At 60.8% G+C, this 20,818-nt stretch overlaps 1 protein-coding gene across 3 annotated transcripts in view; it reads right to left on the reverse strand.

The window, feature by feature from the left end:
• Nucleotides 1-3,417: 3,417 nt before the first annotated feature.
• Nucleotides 3,418-20,818, reverse strand: part of SCUBE1 (signal peptide, CUB domain and EGF like domain containing 1) — a 136,617-nt gene continuing 119,216 nt past the window's right edge. For all 3 annotated transcript variants that reach the window (XM_043562835.1, XM_043562836.1, XM_043562837.1), the window contains 7 exons: nucleotides 18,082-18,243; nucleotides 16,580-16,747; nucleotides 14,902-15,063; nucleotides 12,967-13,164; nucleotides 11,425-11,577; nucleotides 10,996-11,075; nucleotides 3,418-8,950 (listed from right to left, as the gene is read on the reverse strand). In XM_043562835.1, the coding sequence (XP_043418770.1) occupies nucleotides 8,798-8,950; nucleotides 10,996-11,075; nucleotides 11,425-11,577; nucleotides 12,967-13,164; nucleotides 14,902-15,063; nucleotides 16,580-16,747; nucleotides 18,082-18,243 (1,076 nt within the window). In that variant the 3' untranslated portion in view covers nucleotides 3,418-8,797. The remainder of the gene's footprint in view (nucleotides 8,951-10,995; nucleotides 11,076-11,424; nucleotides 11,578-12,966; nucleotides 13,165-14,901; nucleotides 15,064-16,579; nucleotides 16,748-18,081; nucleotides 18,244-20,818) is intronic.

The following is a 20,818-nucleotide window of genomic DNA, read 5'->3' on the forward strand; positions in this document are numbered from 1 at the left end:
GATGGGCTGTCCCCTTATAGTGATAGAATAGTTGTAGCAGCTCTGGCCGCATCCTCCCAGAGGTCATTCCCACTGGGAGAGGGAGCCTGAGTGTCTGTGTTTCTCTCGCACCATGGTCACATCCTGTGAACGTGGCTGACCCGTCCCTCTGACAGGGCAGGCCTGTTTTGCCTTCCCTTCCCCAGATGCAAACCCGATGGCGTCGGGTCTCTACTTGAGACCTCGTGTGGCTCCCCAGTGCCCAGGAGTAAAAGCCCAGCCCCTCATGGGACCTCCTGGCAGCACCTTCTCCCTCGCTCTTTGAGTCCTGCGCCTCTGGCGCCCTCCAGCTCTTGCAGTGGGTCGCACACAGCCTCTGCTGGGGGGGGGGGGGGGTTGTTCTGCCCCTTCCGCCTGGGGGCCCTCGCCCTCCGCTCCCCTCCTTAATTCCAACTCATCATTTGGGTATCTTCTGAAGTGGCGCCCCCTTTCGGGAGGCACTGAATGTGCAATTTGACTGACACCTAATCCCGCCTCTGTTCCCCTCACCCCTAGGAAGAGGGAAGGAGAGGAAAAAGGAATTTCTATCCCGAAAATTGCAAGCCCCGGGGTGACCTTTGGTCCCTGCGATCTTCTCCTGCCATGGACTGTGCTGAGGGTCCTTGTAGAACACGGGTTTTTCATACACCCTGGAGCCTAAACCCAAGACAAGGACTTCACCTGTTGCTCAACCAAAGAGGCACAGGTTGGCTTCCCTGCTGGGGTGGAGGGTGGGGAGGTGAGGGAGTGAGGAGGTGGGGGGAGTGGGGGGGTGCGGGGAGCCCGCAAGGAGACTGCAGGCTGGTCTCCAGTCCGGTAGCTTCCGAAGGACATGTGTTCAAACCCACACTTTCCCTTTGTTTGCCCATAAAATACTTAGTACAAATAAAGCGAGAAGGGAAACCCTACGGAAGTTGTCAAGCAACAACGGTGTGGTGCTTTTTCTCCATCGTGATTTTCCCTTCTTTCTCCTGGAAGGGAAATCCTTGTTCTGGAAGGGATGTCTGTGACTTCCGTGCTTTAAACTATTCCTTCCAGGGGCGCCTGGGTGGCCCAATCGGTTGAGCGTCTGACTTCAGCTCAGGTCATGGTCTCAGGGTTCTTGGGTTCGAGCCCCGCGTCGGGCTCTGTGCTGACAGCTCGGAGGCTGGAACCTGCTTCAGATTCTGTGCCTCCCTCTCTCTGCCCTTCCCCCACTCATGCCCTGTCTTTCAAAAACAAATAAACGTTAAAAAAAAAACTCCTTCCTCACATGTGGGTGTTATGTTTACTTAAGCAATATATGGTTCGGTTTTGCTTGTTTTTGAGATTAAAGATACGGTGTTATTAACTTAGGAAGCTTTTTTTCACTCCACATTGTGGTGTTTTGTTTTGTTTAGACTTGAACTGTTTTTACTCACATTTTTGACACCAAATGTGTGTGTTTTTTGCCCCCCCACCAACCAATTCTCCACCGGCCTCTAATTCAGTTTGATTCTGACACGGTCTACCTGGAGCTAGCACAGACCCCACAGGTTAAGGGCTCAGTCCCCCAGGCTGCCCCCACCTGACACCCCGGACCCACATCCCAGGGGGTTACCCGTGCTTCTGACCAAGCTGCTATAAATTCAGGGCGTCCCCAAGACCTCCTCCTTGGGTTTGATAATTTGCTAGAATGGCTCACATTGCTTTCCTTACTACCACTGGCTTTGGATAAAGGATACAGCTCAGGCACAGCCAGCTGGAGGAGATGGTAAGGCACAGCCTGTGGGGGAAGGGGTACGTGGGTTGTACCACCCTCACGGCACCTCTGCACGGCCGCCGACCTGGAGGCTCTCTGAACCTCCTTCTTGGGGGGTTCTATAGAGGTTTCGTTACATAGCCACAACCGATGCATCACTGGCCATAGGTCCGGGGGTGGAGCTCAAAGTTCCAACCCTTTACGCAGTCTTTCCAGTGACCAGTGACCAGCTCATCCGGGGACCCCAGCCCCTAGTCCTTCATTAGCCTGCAAAAGACATCACACTGGAGGCTCTAAGGGTTTTAGGAGCTGTATGCCATGAGTTGGGACAAAGACCAAATCCAAATACCTATTGCTTTTTTCTTTATTTCTTTTTTTATATTTTAGAGAGCATGCACGTGTGCAAGTCGGGGAGCGGAGCAGAGAGAAAGAGAGAGAGAGAGAGAGAGAGAGAGAATCCCAAGCAGGCTCTACACTCACAAGCCCGATCCCATGACCCTGGGATCACGACCTGAGCTGAAACTGAGGGTCTGGTGCTTGACCAACTGAGCCACCCAAGTGCCCCGGGGCTTCTCTCCTTTTTAAGGCTGAATCCTATTCCGATGGATGGACCATGTGTGGTTTATCCTAACATGTTCCTAAAGGAGCACTGATGTTCCTGTTGATGGGGACTTGGGTTGCCTCTATCTGTTGACGATTGTGAGTCATGCTGCTGTGAATATGGGTATACAAATTTATCTTTGAGACCCTGCTTTTCAGTTCTTTTGGCTATATTCCAGAAATTTCCTTAGACTTTTAAATTATTGTGTGAAACCAACAAAACAAAACAAAACAAAAACCCAAAAAAACCAAGCAACCGACCAAACAAGCAAAACAACCTTGCTGTTTACTGTCACTTATTTGGAATATTAGTATCATTTATGAGATTGTTTTTTCTCCCGTTGAGTGCATGATGCCAGACGATTCTCCACATTATCGAAGAGAGTAATGGTTATCAGGCTCTTTGGGGTTCTGGATTTCTTTGAGAAGCTAATGAAAGCCGTGGGTCATATTTCCAGAGAAACACATGCATGTGTATGTGAGCACACACAGCATCGATTGTGCATCTAATTTTGGGGGTCCCATAGTGACCATGACTCCAAGATTAAAGCTACAGCATAGGGGCGCCTGGGTGGCTCAGTCGGTTAAATGTTTGACTTCGGCTCAGGTCATGATCTTGCGGTTCGTGGGTTCGAGTCCCGCATCCGGCTCTGTGCTGACAGCTCAGAGCCTGGAGCCTGCTTTGGATTCTGTGTCTCCCTCTCTCTCTGCCCCTCCTCTGCTCATGCTCTGTCTGTCTCTCAAAAATGAATAAATGTTAAAAAAAAAAAAAGCCTCAGCGTAGAGGAACATCTCCTTTTTCACACTGCGAGTCACGAGGAGCAGTGGAATTCGAGACACAGAAATTTTACCTCCTGGCCGCTCATTTAGGAACATGTCAGTTCCCTGACTTCGGGTGCTCTTAACATGCAGATCTCACACCCACTGCTTTGCCTTCCAGAAGCTTACCTTAGCTCCTTCACTCTTAGCCCCCAACAACAGCCAAGGAGTGTCTGGGAAAAAAACTTTTTTTTTCTGATTCCAGTTACCTTCCTTCCCCCTCTGGATGACCTCTGATGAATGAGGAAAGGACCAACATGTAGGTTCATTTCCTGTTTATTATTAAAGTGATTTCCACAAATGGTTAATTACATGCATACGTATGAACGTGATGGAGAACACAAAACCTTGACTACTGGGGGCAACTAAAGGGAAAAAACACGGTTGCGTTGGTATTTGTGATTGCCTGGGCCTCCCCAGGACCCAGAGCGGAGGCTGGGGGAACAGGGCCCCCCAGGGGCTGTTCAGAGGTCCTGTTCCACGAGCGGACGGACTGGGTCTGCTCAGACTGGTTCTGATCTCGGCGGATTAAGACCTTCCCCGGGGATCTACGGGGCCTCTGAACCGCACGACAAAGTACTCGGGAGGCATCGGGGAGCTTTCTTTTTTGGCCCCTACTTTTCACCACATTGTTTTTGAGGGACACCCGCATTCTTTAATGTTCGTGTGCCGGAACCTGCAAGGGGACCTCTCCGGGGTTGGGGGCCACTCCGCGCGAGCACCCGGCTGCGGCCGAGCCTGCCCTGTGGGGGAAGGGACCTGTCCACGCGGGGGAGGGGGCGGAAGCCGGTCTTCCTCTGAGTTTTCAGCTTCAGAGGGAGGGAAGGTCGCTACATGCCCCTGCCCTCCACCTCCCTCCCCTCCATCCCTGCCCCCAAACTCCCCACCGCCAGCTCTGCCTCAGCTGTGCTTCCCGATCTGCACAACCGTTAGCAACATTTCACGGACATTCCGGACCTTGGGTTTCGAGGGGCTTGGGTTTGGTTCTCACTTCCAGCAGTTATGAGCCATTCGCCTCGGGCCTCCCAGAGTCTCAGCCTCCACGGGGGATTAGGGTCAGGCCCGCCCGCCTCGCTGGGCCATGGGGGGCTCAGGCCTTTCAGTGCCTCCCGTTGAGACTTGAGAGGTACAGTTTCAGGGGCCCCACCCAGGGGCTGGGGAGGCCTCAGAGAGACCGGGGGTCCTGCTCTCTGGGAGCCATGTGTGCAGGGGGCCGGGAGGGGAGGGGCGGCCGTGCCTGTGGCATCTCCGAGATGCCCTCCCCAAGAAGCAAGGCGGCCTGGATGAGGCGGCCTCTGGCCCCGTGCCTAGCATACAGCAGGTGCTCAGCACTTACCCCGGGGCGTGGGGGGCTGGGGTGGGGGAAGGCTGGCGCCTGCAGGTGGATTGGGGCGGGGGACAGGGGAGGCAGCCATGGGTGGATCGAGCTGTCCGCTCTGTGTGTGGATGAGGGGTGTCTCTCCAATGTCAGCCCTTCTGCCTCTGGCCTGAATGATGTCACCTTGGCACCGTCACCCTGGTCAGAAGGGGCTGAGCTGCCACCACGTGTATCTTTGGTGAAGAAAAGGGACTTTGATACAGATACGGTTCACCAGGTTGACATCTCCAGGCGTGTAGCAGAGGAGGTAAAAACAAGCCGAGTCCCGGGGGAACAAGAAAGGACCCTCCCTTCTGGAGCATGGACTGTTCTGGGCGGGGCACTGGTGCTGCGGGGCGGGGGGGGGGGGGGGGGGGGGGGGAGCCCGCTGTCCTGTGCGTGGTGACCAGGGTCTCCTCTGTATCTCTCTCTGCTGGTGGAGAAGAGCGGCCATGCCGTGAGGCCGGGCTGGCGACAGCTTCTCCTTTGGGACACGGACTTCGGGACTCCCGGGGTGACCCCTGCTCTGCTCTGCCCTCCTGCCGACACTCTCCACCCCCCACCTAGGGTAGCGGGAGGTGCTGGAGGGAGGGACTGCCTTCTCCGGAAGGAACGCCGGGGTCTGGCCACCCCCGGGCCAGCCTCAATCACCTTTATCTCTGTGACCAAGAGGGACTTTCCAGGGGATCCTGCCAGCCAGCCCCACGGCTGTGCAGCAAATGTTTGCTAAATGACTTAACCTAGCTCAGTATCTTCTTTTCCTGCTGGGGGTGGTCGTGAATGATTATTCAACCCCTAAGATGTCACAGAGGCAGGCACTCCAGCTCCAGCAGGCTGGGGGCCTCTTTGGTGGAAAATGGGTGATGTTGGCCGCGTCCCTGGGAGAGTGAGGGTTCGGGTAGGACACAGGCTGGAGGCAAGAGGTTCTCTTCGGGCTTTCAGAATCGGCCTCTTGGGGCCATTGCTCTCTGGTGACTTTTTGGCCCGGGGCGCAGTTTACCTACGTGTCCCAAACCAACGGATGGCAGGAGGGAAAGCTGTCTGAGGCCGCCATCTTGGGCCCCACGGCCTCCTGGACTCTGTCACCACAGAGGTGAGGAGGGGCTGGCAAAGGCTGACCCCGAGGAGCCCGAGCAAGGTCACCACCACTGGCAAATGCCACCAGCGGGGGCGAGGGGCAGAGGCAGAGTCTGAGACTAAGGGGAGGAGGGAGGCCGGCACAAGGCCACAGCTGCAAGGCTCTGGCTCAGGCAAGAGGGCTTCCTGATGCGGGGAGGCAGACGAGGTGACCCCAGTGTTCACTCGCTGAGGGCCCAGCCGGCCCCTGAACCTCGGGGCAGGTTCTCTTCCTTTCCTTCGCGTGTCTCCTCGGAAGCAGAGAGCCAGGAGAGGCCAGAGGTGCGGGGCAAAGGGGCTTCCTCCAGGTCCGCCGCTCCTGGGTCCCACCTGACCGCCGTCCGCCGGCCACCCGCTGCAGGGGCACCTTGGGCCGCTTCCCTGGTCACCCCAATGCCAGGCCCCAGGCCTTGGCACCTGCTTTCAGTCCTGGCCAGCTGGGCAAGCTTTTGTTTCCAGAAGCTTGTTCCTTAGCTCTTTTCCTTGGGGTTTATCGACTGGCCAGACGCCGAGGGTCCTTGCCGGGCGAGGGGCGGCGGTGGCTGGGATGGGGCTGCGGTGGGGGCTGCTCGAGGCCGATGTCCCATCCACGAGTGGGGCGCTCCTTCTGGCTCAGCCCCTGCACGTCTCCAGTCTCCCTCGGGCAGCCTGGGACTCCCGCACCCTCGTCCTTGGCTCCCGTTCTTCAGGACTCACGCGGGGCACCCGCCCCACCTGGGCTCGGTCCTTCCCCTCTCTCTCTGCCAGCACTACGGCACCAATCTGCCGCCAGCTTCCGGAACACGGACGCACGGACACGCATGCTTTGTTGCCCGGGCAGCTCTCCCAGGACCATCGGGCTCTGCGGACCGGGGATGGCTCTGGCTCTAACAGGTTGGACCCTCAAGTTTCCCAGTGTGGGGCTTGACGGCTGACCCCATGCCCGGACGTCTAGTCCCCCTGATGGTGTGTGTTGTGGGGGGTACTTGGATTGGGGCGGGAGGGCTGAACGGTAGGCAGCTGGCCAACTGGGGTTGCCGGCGACCCTGTCCATGTGAAGGGCTAGGGGCCCCGCATCTGTCCTGCTGTGTCGGGGGGACGCCGGGCAGGTCTGACCACAGCGGTGGGGAATGCTGCGGAACGTGGGTGGCCTCCCACGGGAAGGGCTGGTGGACTCGTGGGGTTTGCAGGTGGCAACTGTCAGAAGCCACCGAGCGGAGCAGCAGGAGTCGGAGAGAGGTCCTGTTTTGAGAGCATTAAGAAAATGCTCCCCGCGCCCCCCTCTGGGGAGGTTGTGGCCGGAGGCCCATTCCGGACGACCCCCGTCTGATTTCTGGGCCTGAGCAACGGCTTGGGAGGGAGGGCGGGCCTCTTTCTGGAGAGGACTGTGACCGGGGGAGGGCGGTGCTGGCCCAGGGGGGCTCCCGACTGACACTGACCTGGCCGCCAGATGCAGCCCCTTCCCACCCCGAGGTGGACTTGGGCGTAGCCGGCGCTGGAGGGAGTGCCGCTCGAGCTGGGGACTCACCGTTGCTGACGTAGGCGGAGGCGGTGGCTGGCCCCTGAGCTCGGAGCCCATCGTCGGGGCCTGCCTTGTCATCGGCCCCCAGACCCCGCTCGCCTGCCCTCGGGCTTCGCCATCCGCGCCACGCTCCCTGGCGTGTGGGGGCAGGAGGAGGCGTCTAGAGGCACTTGGGATGGGCGACTGGAGTTCAGCTTTCAGACTCTCCCGTGTGTCTTGGAATTTTGAGCATTTGTTAACCCTAAACATACAGACCACTTCCTATGCGTGTCCCACAGCGGCAGCCAGCGGGCAAGGACTCAGCGCGTTGGGGGGCTTTTCTGGCTTCCCGGCTGAGGGGCGTACCGTGCACCCTGGTCAGACTCCGGACTTTTCTTCTTTAAGGACAGACTCTACGAGGGACGCGGCGTGTCGCAGCGGAAGGAAGGCTGCTCTCGGGGCCAGGCCTCCCGACACTGGCCACCTGCCCTCCCCGGACGGGTGGGATGGAGGGGTGGGCTCCTGCCCTCGGAGGCGTCGCGTGGTGGCACGGCCCGTGCTCCCGTGGGAAAGGGCTCACTTCCCTGGGGCACGCGGCCACAGTATGGATGCCAAGGTCACGCCTCAGGGCCAGCCACACGCCCCTTGCTGCGTTTACTGCTGGGCCCCTGTACCCACAGGAGAGGGGGCAAGGGGAAACTGTCTTCTAACACATTCCATCTGAAGGCAACACTCCAGCAAAGCCTCAGGGCCCAGTTCCCAAAGAATCCGCGCTCCAGGTGGGTCCAGAAGCAGCCTGCCGTCTCCCCTTCCTGCAGGCTCCTGGCCCACAGACACAGGGGCAGCACGCTCCTGGGGAGGGGTGAGTCACTCAGGGATGCCGGCGACAGCTCGTGGGGGAAGAGATGGGTTGCAATTCGTATTTATAGTTACTAAAGAGCATTTTCCTAAAGTACCCACAAATAGAAGTATATATATATTTATCTTTATATTTATATATATATAGGACTTAATTAGATGCTCTATCAAGGAAAAGCACAAATCTACAGTTTCCTCCACCAGCAGCTCTTTTCTGTCCCATCACAGAATCCTTAGAGCCCCGCCACACGGCGCCTGCGTCCTGGGCCCGAGGCCGGAGGAGTCGGGGTGTGGATGCCTTGCAGGTGTAGACACTGGCTTATCAGAGCTTTCCAGATGCCTTCCCGCACCCTTCCTTCCACAGCCTGGCTTCCTGTCTCCGATTAGGCCTCTCAGAGCCCGCCCGGAGACAGAGGCAGCCAAACTCCCCTCTCTCTTGAGGCGTCGGGTGAGGCCACCCGTGACCCCCGAAACGTGCACTCTGCCCAGGACCCGGCCGCGTGGTGGCACAGAGCGTCCTGGCCGCTCAGGAGAGGGCACTGTCCTGGAATCGAGCCGGCGGAGGGAGGGAGGGAGGGAGAAAGGCCGCCTCGAGCAGTGTTTTCCCAACGGGGCGATCCGAGGGGTGCGGTGGGCTGGGGTCTCTGCTTGGACGCGGTCTCACCCCCACGGGCCGGTCAGTGTTTCCGAAGGGCAGGTGCCCCGGTGACTTCCCGAGGCGGTGCGGAGGCGTGTGGAGCCGCCTTTTGGCTTCCGCCGTGGAGGGAAGGCACTCTCCCCTCCCCGTCTGGGTACCGGGCCGTCCCCAAGCTGGGCGGCTCCAAGGGCATTATTTGTAGGGCCGCAGGAATCGGGACACTTTGGAGCGCAGCAGCTTGATGAAGGACCGTGGGAACATCTCCTTGGACTCCTGGGCTGTGTACTTGAAATAGTTCTGGGGGTGCGCCAGCACATCGAACAGGGCCTTGATGAGCTTTTTGTCCTGTAAGACACGGCGAGGCGGGCGGTGAGGCCGAGTGGGGGGCCGGGGCCCCCCGCCGCTCGCTTCTCCAATGTCTGGGGTGGGGTGTCCATGAGGACGGGGGAAGGAGGAAGAGTCTACACTGCTCGGTGGGTTTCAGGATCCCACAGACTCTCTTTGCTACGAATTCCTTTCTGATTTTAAGGGTTTACTGGTTTGGACTTGGCCATGCAAACTGTTTTACTTCAAATGGGTTCTGCAAAACCAAACCCAAGTAGGGGCGCCCGGGGGCTCAGTCGGTTGAGCGTCCGACTTCGGCTCAGGTCATGATCTCACGGTTCATGAGTTCGAGCCCCGCGTCGGGCTCTGTCCTGACAGCTTAGAGCCTGGAGCCTGCTTTGGACTCTGTCTCCCTGTCTCTCTCTGCCCCTCCTGCACTCACGCCTCTGTCTCTGTCTCTCTCTCTTAAAAAATTAATAGACGTTAAAAATATTAAAACAAACAAACCAAAATAAGACGTGTTGCTGAGGCCCTGGCTTTTGAGGCCCACAGTCCGGGGTCTGAGAGCTCAGCCCCGTGTACACACCAGCCCCTTCACCGGAGGAGGGTGAGCCTCTGCGCTCAGGGCAGGGCCTGTGAGGATCTGAGCAGCAAGCATGGGCCAGAGGCCATCTGCACCAGGACTCCCTGTCACAATGAGACTTGGGCCACACTTGCTGTCCAGGGTCTGCTCTGTCCTGGTGCCCGCTCATGTGCTCACTCTCTCTCTCTCTCTCCCTCCCTCCCTCCATCTCACACAGGCGCTCACACATCCTTGCCCTTGGGAAACACAGAGCTCTTCCTGTTTTCCAGGAGCAGGGCCAGGTGCTGGGAGAGGACCCCCTACGGCTCCTCCACCGAGAGGGAGGGAGTTGACTGAGGCAGGCGCCAACAGGGAGGGCTGCGTGGGGCTCTCGGAGTCTGTGACCTGCCCAGAGGAGGGGCGCCTAAGCTGAGGGCAGGACAGTGGGACGTTCACTGAGGAGAGCGGCTGGGGAAGAACGTTCTCGAGAGGCCCTGGCGAGGGAGTGGAGGGAGCGTGGAGGCCTGAGAACCGCTCGGAGGCAGGTGGTGGCCTCGCTGTTTCCTACGTAATGGAAACGCTTCTAGCTCTGGAGAGATGCTCTCGGCTGCAGGGTTGGAGCTGAGGGCAGAGGACCCGGGATGGCAGGGGAGGGGCGAGGAGGAGAGTCAGGATGGACTGATGGAAAGGCCAGCGTGACCTTCTGGTTCCTACTAAACAGAAGGAACTAAACAGGCTCCAAAACGTCCAGGCCTCAGCCCGGTTGCAGCAGCATCAGGGGCAAATCCCTCTGCCTACAAACCACCTACTATGTGCAGGGGTGCGCCAGGCCCGGGGCTGGAAGACCTGAACTCTGCGAGCCACCCGTTTCTTAGAAGGGTTGCCTGGGGCCAACCGGGCGGGTAAGTAACAGCTAGAACAGGGGTCAGCGGGGGCGGGGGGACTGGCCTGGTCCTGCTCTTGTGCCGTCCACCTCAGCTCCCGGGCTGGGAGAGCCATCTGCCTACAGGCTGGGCTGGGGCCGGACCCCCAGAGCCCAGGCAAATCCCTGGGTCCGGCCTGGCCACTGCCCGCTGCGTGACGGCCACAGCCCCCCTCGACGACAAGGTGGCTCTGCTTCCCAAGCCACGAGCAAGATGAGGAGAGAGGCGGTCCCGAGGGGGGGGTGGATTCTACCGACTTTCAGCTCCCACCGCATTTCACAGGCGGGGAAAGTGAGGCCAGCAGAGGCTCAGGAAGCTGCCCAAAGACCGCTCACCAGGTCCTGGGCCAGACACCCACCAGGGAGCCGGCCTCAACCTCCTGGCCTCCAGGGACAGACGCACTGGAGCCAGGCCCCACCCCCAGGGCCCCCCCCGACCCCCTCCTTCTCTCCTGTCACCACCCTCCCCCGCTCACGTCTCCGGGGGTGGGGGCGGGCACTGGGGGCAGGGGTGGCCCTGGGTCATCACAGGCCACTATCCTGGGATCACACAGATCCTTTCCCATAAAGAAGCTCACTCACTTTTAAAATTTCCTGGTGATTCTCCGAGGCGTAGAGCCGTCCGTCGCGAACGATGTCTTCTATTAATTGCTGGTAGTCCTCTGCGAAGCCCGCCGGCGGGGGAGGAAGGGCGGTGAGGGCTCCAGACCCTGCCTGCCCTCCCCCCTCACCTCTGGCCTCTGCCCTGACCCACTTTCAGGCTTCAGCCCTTGGCCAGAGCAGTCCTGCCTCCGAACCTCTGTACCCTCCACCCAAACTGTTCTCCTCGAGCTTTGGCGAGCGGGAAACTCCTACTCAACCCTCAGAACCCTGCCTGGGCAGCACCTCACGCTGAAGCCCACAGACGCCACTAAAGGCTCCCTCATCTGCACCACCCCTACCCCTGTGTGCCTGTCATCTCTGTGTCTGCGGGGCCGGCCCGGGCTGGGCGCACGGTGCAGCCACACGTACCGTCGTAGGTGACATAGGGCACTTGGAACCCTTTGCCGCTGTTGCCTTCGTTGGACTTGAACTGGATCCAGAGCTTCCGGGAGCGGGAGGTGAAGGCGATGGGCCTCTCGTAGGTCTGGCAGGTCTCGTAGGTGGTGATAGACGTGGGTGAGGCTGGGGGCAGAGCCGAGGACCTGAGTGGCTCGCTGAGCCACAGCTCTGCACCTGGCCCCTGTCCCCCCGCACCGGTCAGCCACCCAGCCCCCACATCCAGTCCCCCGAACAGCCCAGCTCTGATCTCCACCCTCGTTCCCTCTGCCTCAAGTGCCTGTCCTCACCCTCAACCCCAGTTCCCACGCATCCTGCGGAGACAGGTTTGTGTCTCCCCGTCCAGGAAGCCTTCCTGACTGCCTGCCGTGTTCCTGCTCTGCTCTGGTGAACCCTTTGTCACGGCCCCTCTCTGCTGGGTTGTCACTGTCTCCCTCTGGAGGGAGGGACGCTCCCCCGGGACAGGGCTCATGCCTGTACCCAGCACGAACCAGGGCCGGGGTGGAGGGTCACATTTGGGAAGTCCCCTCTCCCTGTGAACAGATGAACAGGAGTGAACCTGCTGACCCTGGGGTGCGTGGGGCTGGCCAAAGGGTCCCCCGCCTCTTCACTGCTCCCTGGGGAGCCTACCTGAGGTGCCCTGCAGGCGGGAGAGGCTGACCCCCTAGAGTCCAACCCTGTGGGCAGGTGACAGAGCGGGTGGGGGCGGGGGGCGGTCGCGGGCTGGGCTCGGACCGGCTGTGGGATCCCGGGCAGGCACCATGCCCTTCCTGGCCTCTCGGCTACACTGAGTGGGTGATGCACACACGTGGTAACAAGCAGGACAAGGGGAACAGAGTGGACAGAAACCCCTCAGTCTTCCTGTGCCTCAGAGACATTCCAGCCCCAAGTGGGCAGGTGTGTTTTGTGCCTGCCTGCGTCCGCCTCCTCCTTCCCTAACGTTCTGACTGGAGCTTGCTCCCCGTGGTCCCCACGGCCCTCCAATAGCAGTCAGGCGCCTGGCCTAGGCACCTGCTGCAAGGGACTTCACCTCGTTCCTGGGGGGACGCCGGTGCTTCCCCGCCTTTCTCGTCCTCACCCACCGCGCCCACTGCTAGAGCCGGCCTGCTGCTCGTGGCCTGAAGTCCCTCTACGAGCCTCTGACAGGGGTGACGGGCCGGGACGCGGTGACTCACAGAGGGGAAGGTTCAGGCTGTCTGACCCTGGGGTGTCCTGCGTGTGCACAGGCTGGCCCTTCGCTTGCGAGTCCCCGAGGGAGCGGGAGGCGGGCGGGGCAGGGGTCGCTCCCGGGGCCTCACCCTAGGTGGGGTGGCGGGACAGGCGGGACACCTGGGAGGAGACTGGCTGGTGGTCAGCGTGGGGACCGGACCCGGCCGGGCCCGGCTCCCGCGCTCAGGGTGCACCCCACGCTCGCCACCCTCGGGGCAGGGCTTGAGGCAGACAGAGGGGCGCCGAAAGCCCGCCCACGGGTGACCCTGGGCGGCCCCTCGCTGCCCTGCCACCACCTGCACGTACCGCTCTTCCTCATGACCAGGACGTCCCCGCACTCGTCCTCGACGGGCAGGAAGATCTCGGGGACCACGATCAGGATCCTGCGCTTGGGGGGCGGGGAGATGTGCCAGACGCACTCCGTGTTGGCCGGGTAGTCGCCGGGGTAGTTGGGGGACTCGATGTAGCCCGTGTAGTCCCCGAGCTCGCCGCCACAGTGCTGGTCTGTGGGCACCGGGGCGCGAGGGCCTGCTCAGGCCGGCTGCACGGGTGCCCCAGAGGCCCAGCCTCCACCCGGCCTCCCCGCCAGCCGGGCCTCCAGATGCGCTTCTCACGGGGTCTCTCCCCGTGGGGGGCCCCGCTCCCTGAACCCCACTTCGCCCACTCACTCCACGCCCCGCGCACTGCTAGGCGCCGCGTGTGGTCGCCCTCCCGGCCGAGCAGGACGGCTCAGGGGACAGGCAGGCGGCACGGTGAGGAGAAAGAGACAAGCTTCCCCTTCTTTTCCTTTTTAGCCAAGCCGTGTAACCCCGAAGAGGCCAAAAGTGACGGCTTGGTGAGCCGAATAGTTCCTAGCCTCAACCTGACAAAGGAGGCCACCTTAATTCTGCAAAGAGAACTGAGGGGAAGTATTTAAAAAAAAATTTTTTTTTTTACGTTTATTTATTATCAAGAGACAGAGCGAGACAGAGCATGAGCAGGGAAGGGGCAGAGAGAGAGAGGGGGACACAGAATCCGAAGCAGGCTTCAGGCTCCGAGCTGTCGGCACTGAGCCCGACGCGGGGCTCGAACCCATGAACCGTGAGATCACGACCTGAGCCAAAGCTGGACGCTTAACCGACTGAGCCACCCAGGCGCCCCTGAGTGGAACTATTAAACATACAGCATTTTCTTACACGTTTTCATTTATAAAACTCAAAATTGCTGGGAAGCATTTCATTTTTACACTTATCTTCCAGAAGCTTCCCCTCCTATTCGGTTTCTCCACTTTAACTCATGAGGACATTTGAAACCCTGTCTCGGGGCGCCTGGCTGGCTCAGTCGATTGAGCGTCCGACTCTTGATTTCAGCTCAGGTCGCGATCTCACGGTTCGGGGGTTTGAGCCCACATCGGGCTCTGTGCTGACAGTGCGGAGTGTGCTTGGGGTTCCCTCTTTCCACTCCTGTCCTGCTGGTGCTCTCTCTCTCTCAAAATAAATAAACTTAAAAAAGAAAAAAATAAAACCCTGCTTCTGTGGAGCTCGCCCACTGTCCCCGCTCTTGTGACCCTGGAGGCCACGAGCCGTGGGGATGCCCCGGGGAACAGAGGGTTCCACCTCTAGGATTAAGTCCCCTTCGCGGGCCTTCAGGCTGTTCAACATGCCAGCAGCCCAGTGTCAAAGGGCTAACTGGCTAGAAGTCGCTTAGGAGAAGGGTACGACACTGGAAAAGCCGTCCCCAAGGACTCTGAGAAATGAATTAAAGGTAGCGTCCTGTTGGGCCCAAATGACTCGCTAAGTGAGGGAGCGGCGTATCTGCTTCCCAAATTGTCTCATGCTGCCCGCGGCACTGATGCCCTTTGGCTAAACCGAGCTCCTCTTGGACATGAGAAGGCCGTGTGCTGGTCGCCGCAGCCACACGCACTGAGCGCGTCCTTCCCGGGTCCTAGGTCATCCGCTCTGTGTCCACCTCCCAGTCTGGCCGTGCGTGCCTTCAGGGCGGCACAGCCTGGGCCTCCGCGGCTGCCCCGCACGGGGCCTGGCTTTTCCCTCCACAGGCCCGGAGCCCGGGGCAGGGCCCGGCCGGGCACAGGGGCGCAGGCTGCCCTGGGGGGCGGGTGTCACGCGGAGCAGGTATACGTGCCGGAGCAGGGAGGAGTCCTCCGCCGGCCCGCGGGCACCACGCGAGGTGAGCACCCACCCGGCCCCCGGCAACGCCCCCCAGCCTTCCCAGCGCCCCGGCCATGGCAAGAGCGGCACCTACTTTTGCAGTGCGTGACGTTGGTGGAGCCGTCGAAGTCGGTGCTGGTGTTGCCCGGGCAGGCGATGCAGTGGTTCTGGCCGAACTCAGGCTGGTAGGTGCCCACGGGGCAGCGGATGCACCGGTGGGTGGTGGTGTTGTAGTGGTGGCCGGGGGAGCAGTGCACTGTGGGGCGGGGACGCCGGTGGGCAAGGGCAGGGCGCGTTCTCGCCGGGGCCTCCTGCCCTCGAGGCCTGTCTCGGCACAGAGTTCGAGGCCCTCCTCCACCACCCAGGCACCCCCCGCCATGTGCGCCCGGTCCCGACCCTGCCCACAGCCGTGCGTGTGTTCGGGGGCAGTAAATGGGACACGAGACGCTGTGAGACCGGGCGTGGGGTGCTCCAGAGGTGCAGGGATTTTGAGTGGAGACTCGAGTCGTGCGCAGCTAGCCGGGAGGCTCTCTGCGGGGAGGAAGCGGCAAAGCGCGGGCCCGGGGTGGGCTGCACGGCTGCCGGGTGTGGCCAGAGGGGAGGTCAGAGGCCACGGGGACGAGCTCCCGGGCCCAGGGGTCACGCTAGGCTTTGCTCTGAGTGAGGGCACCCGGGGCCCCGGCATGTTCCCGGCGGCCGCTCTGGGGGGAGGGGTGGCAGGACAGGCGGCAGGGGCCTGGCTCAGGGGTGGCAGTGGGGTGGCGAGAAGTCATCGGTCAGAGGAGCTGGCAGGGGCTGCGCACAGACTGGGCGTGAGGTCAGAGGCAGAGCACTCGGGGGCTCTAGCCACGTGGGGTGACAGGTGCTTGCTGGACATGTCCGGGGCCGTCCCCTGGCAGGAGGGTGCAGCATCGAGTTTGGGACAGAGGCTGGGCTGGGGACAGAAAGTGGGGTCACCGTGCAGACGCTCCTTCTGTCCAGACTTCGGAGTGAGTGCCCAGGCCGGGGACCCCGAGCACGACCGGGCGGGGGGGTGGGTGAGGCTGAGGCGTGCCGGGGCCACCGGCACGTGGGAGGTGTGGGCTGGGAGTGGACTTGGCTCTGGCCTTGAGGGGAGCGGTGACCGGGGGGCAGCGGGGCAACAGACTGACTAGTGGGGTTCAGGAGAGGGCGCGCGAGAGAAATAGAGTCCACACACTTTTGCTACAAGTTTCCCAGTAAGGAAGAGAAATCCTGGCAGGAACTGGAGGGGGGTGGGGCTAGAGAGTTACGACTTTTCCTTCCAGAAGGGAGGCTTCAGAGCAGTCTGTCTGTTCCCAAGAACACGGGGGTCAGTGAGCAGGCAGAGTTGTCCCAAAGGCCTTGGCGGGCCGGAGCGTGTGGACGGGGAGGCGGGCTCATCAGGGACACGTGGTGACGTGGAGGGGAAGGTGTGGCTGGACCGCAGGGTCCCCACGGCCCAGGTGAGCTGAGATGCCCGACCTCGCCCCACCGTCCCTGCTGCCCCCGCATTTCTTCACCTCCCTCAACCTTCCTTCTAGCCAGGCTCAAGGCTCCGTCTACAGCCCCTGCGCCTCCTGCCCCTCCCATCTGAGACCCTCGGGCAGGCTTGTGTTGGGCCCCGTGTCCCTGTCCTAGCGTGCGGCACGGTGACGGTCACCAACGTCCGCTGCCTGACGGCTCCCGGCTCCTCCGCTGCCCTTGGAGGTCTGCCACCCAGGAAATGAGAGGGGTTGAGGGCAAACGTCCCCCAGCCGCCCAGCCCGCCTCACCTCTGGCCTCGCAGTCTTGGAAGGAGGCTGTGCCCTCGTGCTTGGTAAGTATCCCTCCTCCGCAGGGGAAGCAGCCCGTGCGCCCAGGCTCTGGCTGGTACGTGCCCACCGGGCAGGCTTGGCAGGGCCTGAAGCCATCCGGGGAGAAGAAGCCTGGGGAGCACTGACCTGGAAGTCAGAGATCATGGATCAGGCTGGCCGGAGGGGGCGCCTGGGTCCCGACCCTGCTCTCAGCCCTCCCCTGCCCTGGGGAAGGGCACTAAGGGGGTGGTGGGAGGGACCTGGCCCCAGTTTGGATGTTGCCAGTGGCTCAGGTGCTCTGGGACCTTGGCCGGGCCTGGCTTGACCCTTCCCACTGGCAAGAAGGGCTGCGGGTTAAAGAGCAGGTGGCCTTGCTGCTGAGCTGGGATGTGCGAGGTTGGAGGAGGTCACTTACATCAGAGGGGCTTCCCCCAGGGGAAGGACCACACTGTGCCCTCGCGAGAGGAACGGGGGCTCCAGGCTGGCACACCTTGTCTGTCTGCAGGGCTGGGCCAAGCAGAGGGAGGGGGCTTGTGAGGTCCCTGAGGGTGCCGCTGGGACAACGGGAGGGGACAGCACATCCAGCGGGAAGTCGGATGTAGAGGGCGCTCCAGCACTGAGGGAGGGGTGGGTGGGGGGCCCTCTCAGTCCAGACCCTGAAATCCCTGTTCCTACCAGTGGCTACTCTCTGCTCTCAAACAGTCACCTTCCTGCCAAGAGCAGAGGCCATACTCCTAGAGGGCACAGCCGGCCAGCCTGCAGAGACTCAGGGCTGGGCTCTGATCTCTCCTGTACCCCAGAGAAGCCTGGCTGTGGTCTCCACTGTCCTAAGGATCTCACTCATCCACCCTCGTGGGCACACCTTTCCCCACCTGTTCTCTTGGGTGGTCCCCACGATGGCCTGGGAAGGGAGGCTGATGGGTGGGGGGTATGAGCCCATTTCACAGATGTGGTCATGTGAGGTGTAAGTGGAAAAGCTCTTTGTAAACCAAACTGTGCTTGGTAAATCAAAAAAGGGCTTTCCAAACCATCTACAGGGCAAACTGTAAAGTTCTTTATAGAGTACAGTTCTTGCCGAGTATATGGGGCGCCCCGTAAAGCATTTCGACGATGAGGCAGTTCTCCACACAACGTAATGTGTTTTGTCAACCGTGAAGCGCTATGTGCCTCTGCGACGGTAACTTGACCTGTAAGTGACCGAGTATCTGTAAACTGTCAAATCCTTTCTGAACCGCACGCTGCAATTTTCAAGTGCGCTAAGTACAGCCCGTGCTCGCTGGCACACAGACACTACGGGTCTGTGGCGTCCTTTGTGAGTGCAGCGACGTGGAAGTCATACCGGGCTCTGCGAATGGCAAAGAGCTTTACAGACTGTCACAAGGTACCAGGCCTTTGCTTTGGGGACCTCAGTGGAGACAGGAGGTACTCCCAGCACCCCCTCCCCATCCCAACCCCTCCCTCCTGGAGAGGCCCGCACTCGCCTCCACATTCGGACACGTTGCGGGCACCAGCTAGGCCGAGCCCGTCGCTGCTGGGGCATGGCGTGCAGCTGAGTTGGCCGTCCCCGTCCTGGTAGGTCCCCGGGGCGCAGGGCACACACTGGCCCGGCTCTCCGCTGAAGTGGGTGCCAGGCCCGCAGGCCACTGCAAAGGCAGAGTGGAGAGATCGCTGGTGGCAGAGGTGGGAGTGGTGGCCGGGTGGTCTCTCGGGCTCTGTCCTACCAGATAGGGTGCATCCCTCGTCCCTGGGGCTCAAAGGGCCCGGAGGAGCCCAGACCCATCTCAGGAGAGAAGGAGCAAGGCGGCAACCATCTGTGAAGGCCCTGGAGGCCTGACCCTGGTCTCGTGCCCCATCGTGGCTGCTCCGCTCAGGGTCCTGGGCAGACCCTTCCTCCTTGTCCTGCCCTTGGCCTGCGTACCAACTGCTTCCTGGGCATCCCTCATCCAAACCCAGCTCTCCTCCCTTCCCCTTTCCTTCCTCACGTGGCGGGGTTGCCATCTGAGGAGATACGGGGTGGTGCAGAGGGCGTGGGGCGGGTGACAGAGGCAGGGGCAGGAAGGTCCGGTGGCTGAGGGTCGTCCAGGGATGGGGGGCTGAAGGGAGAGCCAGTGTGGTTGGCTGCATTGAGCAAACAAGCAAACCGGTGAGTAAGCAAACTGACTGAGCAAATAAGGAGAAAGGGAGTGAACGTTTCTCTGGAGAAGATATTTAGAAAGAGAGAAGGTTAGAAAGAACCCTGAGAAACTGAACTGGAGGTTCAATGGAACGGGTGTGAACTCATGGTTTTATAAAACACACACACACACATGTGCACGCACGTGCACTCTGGTGTATACATCTGTATCTATGTAAATGTACACATATGCTAATGTACGTGTGTATTTGCACACATATAGAAACCTATGCTTTCTAGTTCCGTCCAGTGGGAGGGCCTAGAAGCAATGACGCTCCGGAAGCAATGAGTACCCCACCTTTGGCTTTTCCATATCCTCCTCCTCCTTTAGGGGTCCAGGGGCCCTGACCGATTCCAAAGGCTGGGTCAGGGAAAGTCCAGGTTTTGTGCCAGAGAATCCTCAGTGAGTGACAGAGGCATGGGGCACGTCCCAAGGACGTGGGGGCCAGCCTGACGGGGCACCTACTGGCTACAATGGGGATGATCCGAGCACTGAGCTAAATAACGTTAGGAATGGATTACAACCCCTTGGGTAAAGGAAGAATCTCTAAGTCCGCACTGACATAAATACACAGCCACGCGGACACGCAGACAGACACATAAACGAGGGGGGAAGCAAAGCTCTTTCTTACGGGAGAACGCTGACTTATACACAGACAAGGGCCGGTAGGAATAGAGAATACCGCCCGGTAACCACTGTAGAGGAGGCTGATCTGGCAGGAGTTGCCACCGGGTGCGACGGCTGGTGGCTGGCGGGATGTCTGATGGGGAGCAGGATGTTGGTGTAAACTCAGACTACATCCCCAGAGAAACCCTCGTCAGTTACATACAGCAGGAAAAGGGTGAATTAGGGTGGAGGCGCCAGCTGTGGGCGGGGTCAGTATCCTGTGCCTCCTGATGGGGGCGCTGAAGAGCAGGCGTCCAGCGTGAGTGGGGCTGGTCGCGGAAACGTGGGGCGCAGCCCGGTAGCACTTGGGGACAGCGGGGGCAGGAGGCGCAGGGAAAGAGCAAGGAACTGGTCCAGAATGAAGGAATCCGGGGAGACAGGACGCTAAGTGTGGAGGACAGGGGCGTTGTGGGAAGAGCGGGTGAAATGTAACGGGTGTGTGGCCCGGATGGCGGTGTAAGGGTCACACAAAGCACACGCCCCAGAGGGCGCGACACAGCACACGGGGGAATCGGGATGAGGAGAACGCGGAAGTCCCTTGTTCTGCCTGGCGATATTTCTGAACGTGTGAATGATTTCAGAATGAGCTATTAAAAATAAAAGAGCGACATCACGAAGGCCGTGGTCCTCCCTCCCTGTCCGCTCCTCCCTTCCCCACACGCTCCTAAGCCCCGCCTCTCCTCCACCGGCTCCCCAATTCATCTCTGTAGCCCAGCCTAAGCTTCGCGCTCCAGATTCCCGGCTCCGACCGCCCATTCGACGTCTTCGCGAGGACGACTCGGATGCGTCTGAGCACAGGAGGACAGACAGAACACCCTCCACCAGCCCCTCCGCCCCAAGTTCCCCACGGTGCCCTCGAAGCCTCTCCCCTCCTCCCCCCGCACAGCTGCCCCCCCCCAGAGTGCACTCGCAATGCGCCTCATTCCTTCCTGGCCTGCTGCCAGCCGCCGATCCCCGTTCAAGGCTCTGCCGGCTCCCACTGGGCCTCCCCTCTCTGATCCTCCCACCGGGAAGCCTTCTCCTGATGAGAGAGCGGGTAAGGCTGCTCCCCTGCTTGGTCAGGTCACCTGCGGCCTGGGCCTGGGCCCCGGCTGGCTGCCCTGGCCGAGCTCCCGCTGGGGGCCTGGCCTTGCCTGCTCCCTGCAGCTGGTGCCCCCTGAAGCTGGTGCCCCCTGAAGCTGGTGCTCCCCGCAGCTGGTGCTCCCCGCAGCTGGTGCCCCCTGAAGCCGGTGCTCCCTGCAGCAGGTGCCGCACTCTGGGCGGCCTCGGCCTCCTGTGCATCCTTGCTCTGCTGCTCCTCTGCCCTCAGCTCCTACGCGGCCTCCGCTGGGAAGCCTTCTCTAGCCACACGGACTTGTCCTCACGCCCCCCACCCCTT

This window comes from Prionailurus bengalensis, chromosome B4 (assembly GCF_016509475.1).
Source record: "Prionailurus bengalensis isolate Pbe53 chromosome B4, Fcat_Pben_1.1_paternal_pri, whole genome shotgun sequence".
NCBI classification, from domain to species: domain Eukaryota; kingdom Metazoa; phylum Chordata; class Mammalia; order Carnivora; family Felidae; genus Prionailurus; species Prionailurus bengalensis.